This window comes from Amblyraja radiata, chromosome 15 (assembly GCF_010909765.2).
Source record: "Amblyraja radiata isolate CabotCenter1 chromosome 15, sAmbRad1.1.pri, whole genome shotgun sequence".
In the NCBI taxonomy this organism is placed as follows: Eukaryota; Metazoa; Chordata; class Chondrichthyes; order Rajiformes; family Rajidae; genus Amblyraja; species Amblyraja radiata.
In genome coordinates this window covers 20,612,877-20,632,151 of record NC_045970.1, presented here as the reverse complement: position 1 = coordinate 20,632,151, position 19,275 = coordinate 20,612,877, and the positions used below count along the sequence as shown (strand labels likewise).

The following is a 19,275-nucleotide window of genomic DNA, read 5'->3' as shown; positions in this document are numbered from 1 at the left end:
TGCGGTTAAGGAAGTCACTGACATCCATAGTCGACGAGAAGCAAGTTCATATACTTTGACTTCAGGCCAAGGCATATGCCTGCTTTAATGCACAGGCATTTATAAATTGTGCTCATGTCCTTTCAGATATCTTCCTATCTACCTTATTTCTGCTAGAAGCCTCTGGCTGTGGCCCTACACGGTTTGTAGAAAAATCATGCCCCCCCCCCCCCCCCCCCCAAAGGCAATATTCGTAACCAGTCTGTCAAAAACTGAACATATGCGACCTCCCAGACCATAGTACCCCATCATTGCAACACTCCTGTGTACATGTAAGATCGTTACATGTACCGTGGTATGCTCCTTCTATAGCTAGCTGCAAAGATCATATTTGCTGGGATACAGGCTGGCATCTGCAAGAACCCGAGACATAGCATTGCCCACATAAACACAACAATGCTGTTCAGTGAACCTCGTAGCTTCAGTCTTCATTCGACTTTCATAACAAGTGTCAGGTTGACCTGCTATGCTGCCTTCCTGTCAAAACCTCAAGCAATACTTTCAACAGAGAACTCGTGAAAACTGGCGTGATTTCTTGGGCAATCTTGTTCGGATGGTATGATTTCAAAGTATAGAAATCCCAATACAAAAAGCAAAGCTAATAGCATTCATGCTGCAGGTACACAAAATTGCTGGAGGAACTCAGCGGGTGCAGCAGCATCTATGGAGCGAAGGAAATAGGCGACGTTTCGGGCCGAAACCCTTCTTCAGACTGCTGCAGTTCATTCATGCTGCAGTTCTTTGCCACTCTAATTGAAGTAAGTAGGTGGATTAATGCTTCAGTTTGCATTCCAAACAAAGAAATGTTAATAAAGTGAGTTTAGGTTTTAATCTGCTCATGTTATTAAAACATTAATGTGTGTCCCTTCAATAAAACTAACAAGACTTTCCAACTGAAGAAGGGTTTCGGCCCGAAACGTCGCCTATTTCCTTCGCTCCATAGATGCTGCTGCACCCGCTGAGTTCCTCCAGCAATTTTGTGTACCTAAGACTTTCCAACTCATTCAGTTTGTTCTACCAATCAAGTCTAAGTTCCATTTCAAAAACAAGGGAAAAACTTTACTCTTCAACATCAAGGTACATGAGGTTTGCAGACCAGAAATGCTTACTGGAAACTTGGATATGAGCAGCTGGCGGTTTAATGAATGGGAAAATCATAACAACTTGTGCCCAAACTGGTGATAAATACTTCTGCCTTGTCAAACTCTTATGCCCAGGCACTGAAAAGGAAAATCTGCTCTTGAAATGACCATCAAATGGATTTTCCACGCTGCTACATTCATGCTCATAAATGCTGCACCTGTCTGAGTTAGGCACGGACAAGTCTGTCAAAGACATTCATTCATCTTCACAAATAAAGTTCATGGAAATATTAAAATGGAATATTACAATCCAGGATACCTCCTCTCAGGAGTGATGCCAAATACCTGGCAGAAATGGGGTGCAAAGGACAATAACCTCTTAAGCACCTTGTCTTATACATTGGTTTGATAACTTACTTCTAATTGCAAAGGTTAGAGTTTATTTCATTGGTTAATTTGAAAGAGGATACCCCTCCCAGAAAGCCTTTATAAATCATTGCTTAAATATTTGGTTGTGTTTCGCCATGTACTGTAAGGTACCTATAGTGCGGAAATTAATATTAACTAACTTTCCTCAACTATTGTATATTATTTCAGCAGCTGCTCCAATTACCAGGCTAACAGCTGCAATTAATGTGTGACTGCTGTACTGGGCTTGCAAATTATGTAGGTCTCTAAATATCATTTAGGATCAAATAAAAGGCTGCATTCATCACAATGAAATCAAAATAAATTACCCAGGCAAAACTAGTGGAAATTAAATTTACATATTAATGGCAGCACTGCAGGTTCAAAAGTACAATTTCTGAAAGTTTATGGAAGATGCACTTAAGGCTCTGAAGCAGTATAACACAAAGGCACATGTGGAAGTTATCTTTCAAGCTGTTTATATTTTAAACTTAAATTTTTTTTAAATTCCACATGCTTAGTTTAATTAATAGCTTACCAGTTCTGTGTTGAAAATGTGATGTATACCATAATCCAAGTCCTCGTTTCCCAGACCTTGCATTAACAGAGTCACCATGGTAACATAGTCACTTCTCTGGGTCCATTACATTGAGGGCAGTAGACGGTGGTTGCCATTCTAGGACACATCTTCTTCAAAAGAGAGTGAGATCTAGCTGGGTACTACGGCAGGGCTCTTCATAACTGTCCAAAACCATGGAGGAGAAAAAGAGAGACATGTAAGTTTACCTGCTCAATAAATTCAAGACTAAATACTTACTGTCTCCTTTCTCATTTTTTTGTGCCGTGCACCTTTTACTAGGCAAGATGATTTGACAATTCATTTGTGTCCAGAGATCAGGTCTCTTATTAAAAATAACTTAGACTGGCATCCATTTAAAACTCCACTTTCTCTCTGTGTGGTGGTCATCTGCCTTCTGGATCTCGACCTTAATGCCACGATTGAGTCAAGGAATCAATATGTAAAGTATCACAAATGAATCGGCCCATTCGCGGGGCCTTTCAGCACCATGCGAGGCTTAAAATCAAACTGCTGCATCGAAACGATCGAGGCTCCCGATGTTGAAGCCCCCGTCGGCTGATGAAAGACCCCATGAACGGGCCGATTCAAGCCCCACGATTCGGGGCGGACGAAGCTGCTGTTGCTGGAGTTCGGAGTCGGTCACCAACCAGGTCAGCTCCCGATTTTACCCCGTCCACAGGGCCCACGGCCGAAGCCTCGCGTTTGTGCGCATGTGCGTGTGTGTGTGTGTGTGTGTGTGCGTGTGCGCGCATGCGGCTGCCAAGAAATTGTGTCCCCCGCATGTTTTGATAGCGATTTCCGTGCCTGATCTACTGTGTTATTAATGCTCTCGTGAAAAAAAAAATGAAGGCCAGTAGTTAACTAGAATTGAGTAAAAATATTAAGATAAATGAATTTGTGATGGATTTCAATCATGGTTTTCATAGAAATGCTCATTTATTCATGGGTGATAAGGATAAAAGTCACATGATCTTCCACTTAAAATAGTACATTGTATCCATTTTTTCTCCACATAAATTAGCACTACATCTATAAATTGGACTGTACCATAAAGTGACATTTGCAACAGAGATATGATTTTGTTTCATGGTATCTTCAGGCATCAGGTCTTTTCCAACAACAAAAATGTTCAGTTGCTTTGATTCCCGATTAGAGATGAGGATTAGTTCAAACGCTCTCTCATTGTTAAAAGAGAGGATAATTTAGAGCTTTATTCAATTGATATTGCTGTTCTGTAATGCCACATTGAAAATGGCCTCAGAAGAATAAAACTATTTATTCAGACAATGGATGAGTCCCACTGATAGACTTTACAACCACTATCATATTCAAACTTACTAAGCTGATGCCAAATGATTCACTGGTTAAGGCAGTATGTATCAAAACTCACACTAGCTGAACTTTTCATATTAGGAAACTTGGGATGAAGTATGACTTGCTTTCACTCGATTTCTGTGACACAAGGGGGCTGAACAAACTTTGGGGGGCACAGTGATTGGGGGACATTTATTCCATTGTTTGCATAGGTCTCTGCTTGCTCTCGAAGAGACTCAAGGTGCTTAGTTTAGTTTAGCTTATTGTCATGTGCAACGAGGTACAGTGAAAAGCTTTTGTGTTGCATTCTATCCAGTCAGCGGAGAGACTACACGTGATTACAATCAAGCCATCCACAGTGTACAGTAGCAGCATAAGAGAATAACATTTAGTGCAAGATAAAGTCCAGTAAAATACGATGAAAGATTTTCTGTTGGAGTGGAGTGGTTTTCTGTAGAATGGAGTGATTGTAATGAATGATTGCAGATCCACTTCTGACACCAGAACGCAGAGAATCGCCTGGCTTCACCGTCATCTTTGATAAAGTTCCCAGATGTCCTTTCGTTATTTTGAAGTCACAGACCATGTGACATTTTGCAAAGGAGACCTTCAAAAGATCCTTTAAACATTTTTTTTGTCCTGCCGGAAATTTCTTGCTGTGATACAGTTTGGAGATGAATGCTTGTTTCTGAGCTCTAAGATGAGGCATGTGATCAGGGACTTCGTGCTAAGGATCCCTCGCATCTATCGGAGAGAATCCTCTTGGACGTAGCCAGATGCCTAAGAAAGTAAATACACTGATGTGCTTTCGCAACAGTGTGAAGGGATTGGGTTAGGTTCCTGGTGATATGGATGCCTTTGAACTGTTCATCATCTCCACAGCAACCTCATCGATGTGTACAAGGTTGTGATCACACCCCTTCCCCCCCCCCCCTCCCACTTCCACAAATCAACAACCAACTCTTCCATCTTACTGACATTAAGGGCCAGGTTAACGACCTGACACCATGTACTTTCCTGTACTTTTTCTTATCATTGTTGTAGATACAGCCACACTGATATCACAGGCAAACTTGCAAGAGATGGCATTGAAATAATCTGGTAGAGATGCTTAGTTGCTTGAGATTGCTCCCAGCTTCAGCTTGTAGCCCGTGATGGTATCAGGCCCAGCCCCTTTAACCTGGCAACCACTTCATTAAATTGTTTTGGAATTATCTTTTGGCATCGCTGGTAGCCTCGTGGAGATGAAAACGGTGACGACCGAGGTATATTCAATTAGGAGGGATGATGTTATCTTGAACATGGCCCAGTCCACCGATTCAAAGAGTCCTGAATTAGAATCTCAGCCTCCACAGACTGTTGTTCTATTACTGTCTTCATGAGGTGACTCGCGTTTCAGTCATCCTCCATAGGCTAGCAGGAGCAGCACCAACAGATGATCAAACTGGCCAAAATGAGGGCGAGGGATGGTAAGATAGACCTACTTGATGGTGGTGTAGCAGTTAACATTCTGTGTGGGGCAGGAGCAATGGCGATGTTATTTGGAGAGGACTTCCCTGAATTTGCAGGGTTTGATGGAGAGGACATCAGGGTTAACAATCGAGCATTATTTCTCCAGTCCCACCTCAGTGTTGGCTTGAGATTGTAGACTGGCAACAAGATTGTATAGATGGAATATCCTTGCTAGATAAAGGGGATGGCAGGTATTCTAGATCAGGGGAGCGGAATTGTGCCGAGACTGTCACATTAGTGCAGCACAAAGTATTGACCATCCTATATAATAACTACTCTTCAGTGAGAAGAATGTTAGAGGACAATATTTCAGCAAGAAAGATTGAACAGCATGCTGTGATGATGCAGCAGTGAAGGAACCTAGGTCATCAAATGCTTTTTCTAAATCCACCAAGGGTGGTGCCTGAACTCTGGAGGGGGCAATGAATATTGTCTGTTGGACTGGTTAGGACGATAGCTTGAAGGTCATACCTTAGCACACATGGAATGGAGATGAATTTCCGAGGGTAGTCACATTGGAGAAGGATTCCCCGTGATCCTATGTGTTTGTTGAAATCCAAGACTTTGGCGAGGTTGAAGGCTGCTATCTTCAATGGTCGGTGCTGACCCTTATCTTCTCCTGGTGTTGAAGATTGGTGGAGATCATGGCCACCGAATCACTTGATGGATGGAATCTGCATTGTAACTCTGGGACAAGCTCTGAAGCCATTGGGAGCTGGCAGTCGATCTGGATCATTATGATGCCTTTTCTGGTGGCAGTCAGAGAGCTCAATAAGACATCTTTCTGAAAGATGGCTATTAGTGCAGTATCCCTGAGAACCCTTGGCATAGTGTCCTCTTCCCACAGTAGATATGAATTCCTGCCAGTGTTTCTCCTTCATGTTTTAGGACCAGCAGGGTTCCATTTGTCTCAGAGATCCTGGGGTGGGGGGGGGGGGGGGGGGGGGGGGGGGGGGGGGGGGGGGGGGGGGGGGGGGGGGGGGGGGGGGGGGGGGGTGGGGGGGGGTGGTTCATTCATTTGATACCATTTGCAACTTCTTGCTTGTCCAGGATAGTGCTGAGAATGTGACAGATGATGTGCTGAGTGATGTAGTCAATGACACTTGTGTCCAAAGCATATCTCCTTGACTTGCTTCTTGCAAATATTGACAGCTTCTCTGTTATTGACTCTCAGTGACATTAGTCCTTGTGACGGTTTCAACAATAAAGAATCCTCACATATTGTGACTTTCAACTAGTTTCTGCCTCTTGTTTTAGGTCATTCGTTTTATTGTTGGTTCTCAGCCTTTAAACACATGTAGATCCTTTATTTTTTCTTGAGGTGTAATGGCATTTCCAGATAGAGAATGGTTTGTATTCACAGTTACTTAGCTTCTGGAGCTCCTGGGCATTCTCATCTCATTAGTCCCGTTCCCAAGGATCTCACTACAAAAACACTATTCAATCAGCACCTCACATAAAATTGATCGCCTCACCATCAATATGAGTCACAGAGCACCCTAAAGGGCCTGTCCCACCCAGGCGATTTTTTAGGCGACTGCCGGCGACAATCACGGTCGTAGCGGGACGCTGAAATGGACTCACCCTACGACCATGTCTACGACAAGCTACCACCTAGTCGAAGTCAAGCTACGTCAACAGGTGACACAATTGCTCGCGACTTGGGACGTCCACCTACCACCACACCTACGACAACCGAAGTCAACCTACTCCACCCGCGACAAGCTACGACAAGCTACGACCCTGTCGGCGACAAATAAAGACAACTGAAGACTTCTCTTGATGCTGGTATTGTCGCCAGTTGACATAGGATGACGTAGGTTGTTGCCAATGGAATTGACCGAGGTCATCACCTAGCGACAACCAACGTCACCTGCCATCATCTTGGCGACAACTTACGACAACACCTACGACAGGAGAAGACAGGCAACGTCAGGCCCACTGTCACCGAAAGGTTTTGAACATTTCAAAATCCAGCGGCGACAAGAAAAAAGTTACGAGACTTGAGGAGACAACTCACGACAATACAGGTGTCACCCCGTGACCAAGTGGCAACAGCCTATTTTCCGGCTGTCATCGAAAAAAATCGCCTAAGTGGTACAGGCCCGTTAGTGCCCTGTTCACCATGACTGAACCATAGCAAAGACCAGTGAGTAAAACAGAAAGCATTCAGTACATCAGGCAGCATTTCTGAAGATGATGTCCTGACCTGAAAGGATCAGGACCCTAATTGAAATATTGAGTGACCATTCCCTCCAAAGATGCTGCCTGACTCCCTGAGTTACTCCAGCACTTCGTGTTTTACTCAAGATTCCAGCATCTGCAGTTCCTTGTGTCTTCCTACAAAAACTTGTCTTTTCCACCAGAATTGGCTGTCAGTAGGATTTTACCGGTAAGAAAACATTAAATTGTTAAACACATACGAAACAATGCTTATTGATTTTACTGCTTCCACTATGCTTCCACAATATTTCCAAATTGAAATTGTGAATTAGATGCTGATAGATTGTATTTATCACTTCCAATCAAAATTTGTGGGAAAGATAACATTTTTACACAGGATAAATGGTCTTTCTAAATTTGTAAATAAATTAAAGCACAGTTATAGCTTCATCATAAAGTGTGTCTTTTGAGTTGCTTCTGCAGAAAGCTTGGCACTAATAACATAAATATTCCACTTGCCAATGAATTGATCTCGTGGATTTGAAAACACACACATTTGTTAACTAACTGCAACGCAGTAAAACAGCTCAAAAACTGGAAGTTTAAAAATTCCTTCCAGCATCATGCCCACACACTCAGGTTTCCACTTGAGACCAGAGATTCCATTACATCCATTATACATCAGTGAATTATATATTTGAAGAATTTCAAAAGAAATTGTGCTGCTCAAAGCTCAACTGAGACTTTTGTACCAGAAAATAAAACGTATTTTCCACGTCGTAGAGTTAATTTTTTTCTGGTGGACTCAGATTGGCTGGACTCAAAGTCAGCTTCAACTCAGCCCAATTGGTAGCATCTTTCCATTCCAGAGACGTGAATGCGCTGAATACCTCACCACAACATTTACCCCTATTGGTAGCAACCATCAGTTGAGGCAGTAAACTCAGGGCTTGTCTGCTCTCTCAGGTGAATATATGATGGCACTGCAGCACTATTCTGACGAAGGCTTTGGAATTTAACCTGATTGACCAGGTAATATTTATCAATAACATTATTGTCTGTCAATACACATTGGGAACATGCTGTGTGCAAATTGACTGTGCGTTTCCCATCCAACACCAGAAACTGCACTTTCCTTGCTGTGCAATGCTTTCTGATTTTTAGGGCACTCTATTGATACAAGATTGTTTTTCCTGCATTGATTTTATCTGAATAGATACCAGAACTAAAAGATCAATATGTTTTTATCTTGAAGCAGAGTCCAGAATTCATTTGCTACAAATCCAAATGAGGTTTTACTTGCACACAGAGCTCTAAAAAGGTGAAACAATTCATTATTTTCCGCTGAGACAGTTTTATTTGCAAAATGTACTTTCACACATAGTTGTGACAATTTAAATTGATTTCAATAACTGGACTATTCAGAAATTTGTCTCTGCTCTCAGCTGATGATAGATGATGCATGCAGGCTTTTCACTTAGTCTAGGAGGAGATAACGCATTAGTTTAATGTCATATTAGAAGACTTCGGACCATCCCATTGTCTCATGCCAAGTGTAACCATGAAATGTACAGCAAGGAAAACAGGCCCTTTGGCCCACCGAGACTATGCTGACCATCAATCATAGGATAACAGTGGTGGGGTCTCCCAGCTGGCTTATCTCACCTTACCCAGTGCTGGCATCTCCCCCTTCTCATCTGACGTCTTTTAGTATTTGTCCAACTTTTTTTCTGAATTCTGTATGTGGATAGATTAAATAGTTAGTGGTAATGCTCCAGTATCTAAACATTCCCTTTCCACTTATATCTTCAATGTTAATAAAATGCTCTCCATATTAACCCCCCAACTCTCCAACCCATCGATAGCTGGGAGAAGACCAGCAGAAGGGGTTAGAAATGTCAGCACCCATCCTACCTGAGTGGTCCACTTTAAAAAAGGTACAATTCAGGACATTGATGAGTTGCTTGAAGTAAATGCAGCATGGAAATAGTAAGCTATCCAAAGTTGCTACGTTTTGATATGATCAATGCCACTACTTAAATTCAACAAAAAATGAGGCGATACCTGACGTTGCAAGATTCCTTGCTGAACCAAGGCAAAGGCTACTCATTCCTTCTGGTAGATTGTCCTATATTAAAAAGGGCCAGGAGTATTTATTTCACACTCCTCAAGAATGCCTTTGGTCTCCCCCACTCTCCACAGGGACACGCTCCTGACTACCAACAACCTCTCCCCCTTCTATTACCAAATTAACCCAGGGACGTGTCATTAAAATGCTGTCATAACTCCAATCACTTGTATTTGAAACAGGGCCTAACATTCTAGTCTTTGGCAAATATGAACTCTTGTCTTTCAAATTTTCCAAGATATTTGCATCTTCCCATTCTGAGTGAGATGATGGTGATGGTGATGGGAACATTAAGAATAATGTGTCCAATTTAATGTGCCCAAAGAACTCCATCCTATAAAAATAAGTGTAGCTTCCTCTCGGCTATCCCTACACTACAAATATTTTGGGTCTAAAAAACTTTGAGATATGTCATGTTTTCTCCTGTGCAGATAGTACTAACATGATCTGTGCAACAGCTTTCTGATAATGCAACTTGGTTTCGGAAATGCTTATGGAAAATATGTTTCACAATACAGTAATTAACTCAATTTGATATACCATGACAGTAAGCAATCATAGAGATCGGCCTTGGTAACGCATACATAGACACAAAAAGCTGGAGTAACTCAGCGGGTCAGACAGCATCTTTTGAGAAAAGGAATAGGCGACGTTTCGAGTCGAGACCCTTCTTCAGACACGTATGTCAGGCATTGGCTGCATTCTTATTTCTTCATGGAGTGGCACAGTAGCGCAGCGGTAGTTGCTGCCTCACAGTGCTTGCAGTGCCGGAGACCCGGGTTCGATCCTGACTACAGGTGCTGTCTGTACGGAGTTTGTGCGTTCTCCCCATGACCACATGCGTTTTATCTGAGATCTTCGTTTTCCTCCCACACTCCAAAGACGCACAGGTTTGTAGGTTAATTGGCTTGGTATAAGTGTAAATTGTCCCCAATGTGTGTAGGATCGTGTTAATGTGCGAGGATCACTGGTCAGCGTGGACCCGGTAGACCAAAGGGCCTGTTTCTGCACTGTATCTCTAAACAAAACTAAACGTAGTATTAGCACCCAGATTGAATATTTGTGAGGGGGGGGGGGGGAGGGGGGGGAGAGGATTCAACATTTTTTGGAAAGCAGTTCAGACTATCCACTATTCATGACTGGAGAAAGGACATGAAGAGAGGCAGGTGAGAACCGACAAGGAAAAGCTGCTGCTAAAATATCCTAACAATGAGGCAGTTATCAACGGCTTGCCATTTTTAAGAAAAGCTGACTTTGATTTCAAAGCAAGATCTGGAAAGCAGTCAAGAATTTACTATAATGTTTAATTTTGTTTGCATAAGTTGTATTATCAGTAGATCCATAATGTGTTTGGTTATTAACATATCACTGTTTAAATCTATCCACAGCATCAGTATTGGGTCCTGATGTACAGCTGGAGACTAATTGTAAAAAACAATTGAGTTATATTTGTGGTATACATTCATGCTGTTATCAGCCTGCATGCTGGGTGTTGTTATCTCAGCCTTTACTGGATGTTATTAAGAAAAATATTTTTATACCTCAGAACTTTAGCAGTTATTTCAGTCATACATTTTTCCTTCAGAATACACCATATTCATGTTAAAAAAACATGCAATGATTGTGCTATTTTCAACACCCAGAACATATTTTGCTGCTCAATTCAATGTACATTGGCTACAAATGTGATAATGCGACCCTGCTTTCTTTCATCTTGACATAATCATAAGTCAATTTCACCAGGAGTGAAATGCCATAAAGAACATTTCTGACACATTTTACTTCATGCTATTTGTGTTATTAGAAGGAGAAGAGGAGGGAAGAGACTGGAGACCTAAGACTTTTGCCTCCATCACAGTGAGGAGATGTTGGGTGGACTCACTGTGGTGGATGTTAATATGTGTTTATTGTTGTTTTTTATTGTATTGTATTGTATGTATGACTGCTTCAATTTCGTTCAGACTTCGGTCTGAAGGACAATAAAGGCTATCTAATCTAATCTAATCTAATGCTGGAATTTCCACATCGCACTTCCAGAAGTAATTTACATTTGCAGAGATCATGACATGAACCTAACGATGTTAATGCCTTTTTTCAGGAATGCAAGGTGAAATTCAGACATACATTTCCATAGTTCCTCTATCACTATTCATACACAAACCACCTCGGTGATTACACTGCTCTCTGTTCTGCAGCTAAGTTATTTAAAGGGTCACTCATACTCCCACTTGTAACTCCTACACTCTTCTTCACAACTCTCTGGAGGCTGCCTGCTCATGGCCAAATGTGTTTTCAATCATCACTGATGCTTCTTTTACCTGCTCTGCTGTTTCAGGACATGGCACTTAGGTGGATGCATGGTGCTTCCATGGGTGTTGGTAGAAAACTTGGAACAGGGACACGGACACAGCCACGTCTATAGTCCCAGTGCAGGAAGTGGTGTGGTTATTATTGAGGCACCCATTGCTGAGGCCATGGCCTGAAGGCAGAGGCACTAAAGAACTCAGTGACAAACCCACAGTGGTACACTCACAGCATCTGTGTGAATTAATGTTCCTTACCCAATCACTCTGAGAAGAAGTCTTCACCAAGACGCCAGCATGGAGGGTCATGTCCATTGCAGTCCAAGCTCTAGCCTTGTACCCATGCTTGGACTTTTCAAAGTCATGGTTACTGTCACATTGACCTTTCCAACATCAGGATGGTTACAAGCGGGAAACTCTACCTGGCTATCTTGTCAGGACTTGTCAAGTAGACCACCAATTGTTTAGATGTACGAAGTGAAAAAGGTTTCAGTCCATTCACCAACATCTGCCATTGCAATACACATTCTTCAGTTAACAAGTGGCAGTTTTGGCCTCATCTCAAAACAGTCAACTGCATTCTTCCAGCAGCAGAGCACTCTGACATAAGCAAATGAAGTGAGGCCCAGCGCAAATTGGAGGAACAGCACTTCATATTTTGCTTGGGTAGTTTACACCCCAGCAGAATGAACATTGACTTCTGTAACTTCAGGTAGCCCATGCTCTCTCTCTCTCTTCATTCCCCCCCCCCCCCTCCCCCTCCCCCTCCCCCAGTTCTCCCACTGGTCCCACTGTCTCCACCTACATTCTTTCTTTGTCCTATCCCCTCCCCCGGCATCAGTGTGAAGAAGGGTCTCGACCCGAAATGTCGCCAATTCCTTACCTCCATAGATGCTGCCTCACCCGTTGAGTCTCTCCAGCATTTTGTGTCTGCCATAAGCAAATTGAAGGTATTTGTTAAATTGTGGGAGCACTAGTTAGTTTACCTAGTGGGTATTCTCTGGCTGAAGGTTGAAAAACAGCCAGCATGCAGTCCGAGACACAAGCACTGCAAAAATATACCAACTCTGTTATTTGGCTCAATAACATGAAACAATGATCATTCTCCCTGTGATAGCTTTCTTAGAATACCAGTCAAGATTCAATTCCGCCTGGGCAGATCACACCTACTGTTTTTAATATCAATCTTCAGAAAAGGTCAAACAATTCACAGCAAATGGCTCCAACCATTAATCAGTCTGCAGATTTCAATCAGTTGAGATTCTTAAAAAAATCTTCCAATGCATTGTCAGGATCAATTTCTTTAATAAACCAACAGCCAAAAAATGCCCAGCACACAGTTCAGATCTAGATATTGTTCATTTCAATGAGTGAGGAAGCACAGTAGATGAGGCGATAGATAACTGCATTGCATGGAGATTACAAACCTGCTAGGCTGCACCAGAGGCATTGGACTTGGCTGCTCCAATGTTCTTCGAGAGTTTAGAAGTTAGTTCCATTTCGAGATATAGCGCGGAAACAGGCCCTTCAATCCACCAAGTCCCCGCTGACCAGCGATCCCTGCACAATAACACTATCCTACACACACTAAGGACATCTTACATTCAAACCGAGCCAATTAGCCGACAAAACTGTACATCTTTGGTGTGGGGGAGGAAATTGGAGCTTCCTGGAGAAACCTCAATCATGTCACGGGTAGAATGTACAAACCCCATACAGGCAGCACCCATAGTCAGTATCGAACCCAAGTCTCTGGCGCTGTAGGACAACAACTCTATCGCTGCGCCCTCATGCTGCCCATGGACACTTTCCTCCAAACCAGTCAGTATGGTAAAACGAGATATTGAGCAAGTGAGTGCGATAGCAAGCACAAGAGCAAGATAATATTTTTGGCCTGTGAGCGGACCTTACTCCAAGTCTCCCTCCAAGTGCAATGCAATGACTTGACTAGTAGAGGTGCTCCCTCACAGCTCCAGTCCTGATCTCTGGTGCTGTCTGTGTGGAGTTCACACGTGGACTTCCTCCAAGTGCTCAGGTATCCTCCCATGTGACAAAGACATGCAGATGGCTCAGTTAACTCTCCACTGTAAATTGTCCCTACTCCCTATATAAGTAATAGAATATGGGGGGTAATTAAGTAGGATTACCTCCATATTCTATATACCTCCATAAACAAATCATTATAGAAATGGGTGCTCCATGGTTGGCATAAACCCAATTGGACAAACGGGTCTGATTTTATGCTGTACGTCTCTGAAGGTTTTTAAAGGCTGGAACTCCAAGGTCCAAACTTCACTCCAAATATTCAGCAGGTAACATTAGGGCCCACCATTTTTCATTTAAAATGTGACCATACAATTAATTATATAAGGATAGCAATTAAAGATCACAATCCTTTGACAATTTTTTAAATCACTGCTTTAACTGCTTAAACACTCAATTTGAACTAAATTAATTTCCAGGCTTTATTTTCTTTTCCTTGATTTTTGTCTTTGTTTTAAAGATCAAGGAATTGCACCAGTTTTCCTTGAGGAAAGATCGAACATTTTAAATGAATTATGATTAATTTCATATGGTGTAGAGGAACTCAAATAGTTTAAAACCAGTACATTTTAAAAAAATATAACACTGCTGGCTAAATAAGTAAATGTTGTTTGTTTGCATTTCCAGGATCACTGGCTTTCTGTTGCCAAATTGGAAAGCAAGGAGGAAGTCAGCTACGTGCAAAGCAAAGATAAAATTATAGTTACAAGCTTATGGATGATGTGGCAGACATTCACTTTAAACTCTTGTAGCCCTTTGATAACAGTCTTCCCAGAATGGAAGCGGGTTTTAGCAAAGTAAAATCCACCATTTTGGCCAAGCCATAATGAAAGATTGGCAGTATGTACCTACGCCAGGGCAGGAAGGGAAGGTGGGGGGTAAGACACTATCCCTATAAATTATGGATTACTTGCATCTAAGTATATCTATGTGCTACAAGGCAGATTAAACTGATTTATTAAACAAACCATCATCACCATTATGCTCAGTTCCCAGTTAATTTAAAGGTGATTTTTGCAAATGGCTTTGGTTCAGTTCAGTTTAGTTTATTGTCACGTGTACCGAGGTACAGTGAAAAGCTTTTGTTGCTTTTTGGTAGCATCACGGTTTTGTGTATTTCCAGATCCCCTACTTTATTATCTAAAAATTCTAACATGTCAGTAAAGGGCACGTGCATTCAGCCAATTAAAGTAAAACAAGAATAACTAACAAATATTGGCAAATGTCATGCTGAAGTCAGCTAAATAACCATGAAGCAAAGAAATCTGTTACCACCCTGACTCTGAAACAACAACTCTGCACTGGGAAACAACCTAACTTCACTGAGATGGCCAAAACCACAGTAAACATGTATAATAATAAGCCCAGGCAGCACAGTCTAGCTATTAGTTTCAGGCACACAAAACATATTGCCAGCCTCGTCAATCCTGCAGAGATTTCCTTGCTAACACCAGAAGACGTGCCAAACTTGTGGGAGCTATCCCACAGGACTAGTCAAGTCTGTTACAGTCAGTCATACTTGCAGATGCATGCCGACAAGCCACGCCCCAGACTCCTCCATTACTAGTATTTCTTTTCCCACAAGAGGGGCAGGGGGGAGGAAGCACCCGTCCAAAGCAGCCAACCACCCACCCAACATTTCATGTTGATTGATGGCAGGTCTTGTTTAAAGGACCAGTCAGTCAGTGACACTTATTCGACAATAACATGCTTATAAGGGTCAGTTTGAGTTCAGCCAGGACTACATTGGTGCAGCCTTGATCAAAATATGAATTCAAAACCATTCCAGAGGTGAGGTAACATGAGCAGCAGAACAGAAAATGGGTCTTTAAATGTGGATGTTTATAACATATTCAATGCAATCTTGAATTACTTTCATTAAATATTTGTTTATGTAAAATCTAAACAGTATTTACTTTATTTGTATCTATGTACAGAGACATGGAATAGGAGATCTCAAAGTGTCAAGGATGAAAAATAACTGGGTTAGGATGCATTATTAGAGATATTATTAGAGTTCCATTTGCCAAATAGCTTTATAGACTTGCTAATGGATAGTTTTGGTTCGGAAAAATAGTACTTGAAGCTTATCTGTCACGATGGATCTTTGATTTAACCTACTTCAGTCAGACTCACCTTGGGGAAAACACTGTCAATAGACACATTGTCTGGACTATAGTGGCATTTCAAACAGTTGTCTTTTTTTAATGCTAACCCATAGCCACTCTATACCTGGGCAGGCAGAAAAGCAACCTGTTCTATGGCTATTCCATGTCTTGTTCTTGTTCCTACCATTTCATCGTGTGAACCCTTCTAACGCTTATATCTGAGGGAAAATACATTTCTATACTGCACCGAAGTCAACAACACTCTCATGATAATATTTTGATGGAATGATGTTTTTTGAGAATTGCTCAAAAGGATAAAAGGCCTACTCCTATTCACATTTCTTGTTCTTATGACCTTTCAGGCAAATTGGAAACTTCAATAAAGGAAACTGGTCACCTCTAAATGACAATTGACAGCAATACCATAACATCTAGTCTAGCACAATTAACATTCTGGGGGATAGACACAAAAAGCGGAGTTATTCCAGCTTGTTGCGCATATCTTCGGTTTTAACCAGCATCTGCTGTTCCTTCTTACACACAACATTCTGGGTGCCATCATTAAACACGGTATTAACTGGGCCAATCAGATAAATATAGTGGTTACAAGAGCAGGTCAGAGGCTGAACATTCTGCAACAATTGGCTCATCTCCTAGCTTTCCACCATTTACAAGACAGAAGTGGCGAAGAATACTCACTGTTCATCTGGATGAGTACAGCTCTAACAGCACTCAAGATAATTGATATTATCCAAAACAACCCAGTCCGCTTCTCTGGCACCAGATCCACCATCCAAAATATTCATTCCCTTCACCATGACTACAGTGTTTACCAGCTACAAGAAGTAATGCAGCAACTCATCAACAGCAGCCCGCAAACCAGCCAAATCTCCCATGAAGCAGGAGCGTGGAAATTCCATCACCTACACCCCACACACCATTCTCACTTGGAACGATGTTGCTGTTCTTCCACTGTCACTTAGTCTAAATCAGTGGCGCACAGCCTTTTTTTTTTACTGGGAAGACCAGATTTACAATCCAAACCAGCTCCAAGAGCAACTCGAGAGCAATGCAATTTATTGTATCCAAGCTATTCAGAAAAGTACATAAAACCTAAGTGCTTCTTTTTAAAGAAAAGCCAGCTCCATCACCTGAGGGAAAACATTTTCCAAGTCAGGAAACTATACATATTTTCTCGATGTCCACACTCAATAAACAAAGAACAGCACAGCACAGGAAACAGACCCTTTGGCCCAAAATGTCTGTCTCTTGCATGGTGCAAACTTAAGCTAACCCCTTCTGTGCACAGTGCCTATCTAAAAGTCTCTTAAACACCTCTATCACCCGTTGCAGAGTGTTCCAGCCATGCACAACCCTCTGTGTATACATTTTACCCATCTCACCTTAAACCTATGCCCTCTAGTTCTTTGACATTTACACCCTGGGGAAAAAAGCTTCTGACTCTCCACTCTATCTATGCCCTTCATAATTTTATAAACTCCTATCAGGTCTCCCCTCAGCTTCCGATGCTCCACAGAATGCAATTCAAGTTTGTCAAAGTGAAACACAAAGTGGTGGAGTAACTCACCGGGTCAGGCAGCATCTCTCGAGAACATGGATGGATGATTTTTCAGGTCTGGACCAGTAGATACTGCCTGACCCACTGAGTTACTTCAAAACATTGTGTCTTTTTATTTTAAAACTGCACCTGCAGTTCCTTGTTTCTCCAGGTTTGGCCAACCTTTCTTTACAGCTAATAATCCACAAAACATCCTGCTAAATCTCTTTTGCTCCCTCTCCAAAGTCTCCACATCCTTCCTATAATGGGGTGGCCAGAACTGAACACAACACTCCAAATTGGCCCAACTAAAGTTTTTATAAAATGCTTCATCATTTCCTGACTCTTATACTGAATGCCCCAAGTGTATGATAGGTCTTCTTTGTCACTATCTATTTGTGTTGTGACTTTTGGGGGGCTATGAACATGGAACCAAGAGCCTTCTGAACATCAATGTTCATGCACCTATCATTAAGTGTCCTGACATTTAATGTCCCAAAGTGCAACACCATACACTTGCCTAGATTACATTCCATCTGCCATTTTTACACCCACATCTATAACTGATATAAATTGATAGTCTGGGACGTCACCAATTTTGTCGTCATCTGCAAACTTACAAACTAACTACATTTTTATCCAAGTCATTGATAGACTTCACAATCAACAGAAATACCTGTTCTGATCCCTGTGAAACACCAATGGAATCCATCCTAGAGCCAGAAAATTACACTTCCATCACAACCCTCTGTCTTCAAGAAGGACCCGTTGTCCTTCAACTTTATGCACCCAATCTTGTCTTCAATGAGAGCATGACCTGGAAAGATGACCAAAGCAGGGGGGAAGGCAGTTCAAAAACTCTTTAAGCCCAATTTGTCTGCATCAACTCAATAAATTGTTCAGCAAAATTTTTGTCTGTACCAGCAAGAAGCACGTGTCATAGCTGTGCCCTGCAATGTAGTGATACTTGTGTCCATGCTAGTGACAGATTTGTAACCACACAATATCCCATTGTAACATGCTGAGAGACCTGTTCCTACTATTACTGTTCTAGTGTTCCGTGGTGACAGACTCGAGCCCATCAGTACTGAGACCATGTTATATAATGTTTAAGAAGGAACTGCAGATGCTGGAAAATTGAAAGTTTTGGCCCGAAACGTTGCCTATCTCCTTCGCTCCATAGATGCTGCTGCACCCGCTGAGTTTCTCCAGCATTTTTGTGTACCGTATTATATAGTGCTAGACTTATCCTCATCAATACTATACTTCATTGTGAAAGTGACAGACATGTGTGCAACAATAATATACCTTAATGTAACATGGAGACTGACCTGTACCCACCCATACTGTGCCATAGTGTTTTACCCAGCAACAGAGCTGTGACCACCCTTACTATATCCCAGTATTACGCAGTGGCCATTCTCGCCCAGGACTGTACCTTGGTGTGACATGGTGAAAAACCTCTGCCCATCCCTACTGTACCTAAATGTTACCCAGTGACAGACCTGTGGCTACCAGGTTTGTACTCATGGTAGCCGCAAAAGACCTATACCCGTCAGGGCTGAACTCTTGTGTCCTACGGTGAGACTACAGTGCACCCAGATACTCCACACCCACCATTTCCTCCTCATCCATCGTGCATGTCAAGCATCCCAGTAAACTTATCAAGCTCAAGTTCCTCTTATACATTTATGTTGACAGGATCAGATAAAATCTCTCTTCTCCAAACATTCTTCTCTGCCACCAACATCAAGCTAAACAGTCTACAATTTCCTGTTTTCTCTTTACCCCCTTTCCTAACTAGTGAGGTTACATTATCTACCCTAATCCATAAGAACTGTCCAGAGTTCAAAGAATGTGGGAATTCACTATTCCCTTAAATTCTGGGATGCAGACTAACAAGGTATGTGAATATTTCAGCCTTTAATACTTTGTTTTCCTGCTTATACTGGTTCCCATCAGTTCCCCTGTCTCACTAGGACCTATGTTCCTCAACATTTCAGGGCAGATGTTTGTGTTCTTTGTGAAAGCAGAGCA

The 19,275-nt window shown here is 42.0% G+C and overlaps 1 protein-coding gene across 11 annotated transcripts in view; it reads right to left on the bottom strand.

The window, feature by feature from the left end:
* fam53b (family with sequence similarity 53 member B) overlaps window positions 1-19,275 on the bottom strand; it is a 103,500-nt gene that overhangs the window by 73,895 nt on the left and 10,330 nt on the right. For 6 of the 11 annotated variants that reach the window (XM_033033734.1, XM_033033737.1, XM_033033732.1 and 3 more), the window contains exons 2-3: window positions 8,769-8,835; window positions 2,068-2,270 (exon numbers count right to left, since the gene is read on the bottom strand). In XM_033033734.1, the coding sequence (XP_032889625.1) occupies window positions 2,068-2,145 (78 nt within the window). In that variant the 5' untranslated portion in view covers window positions 2,146-2,270; window positions 8,769-8,835. Of the gene's footprint in view, window positions 1-2,067; window positions 2,271-8,763; window positions 8,836-19,275 lie in introns of all 11 variants that reach the window. The other 5 variants (XM_033033735.1, XM_033033741.1, XM_033033733.1 and 2 more) reach the window with 1 other exon arrangement.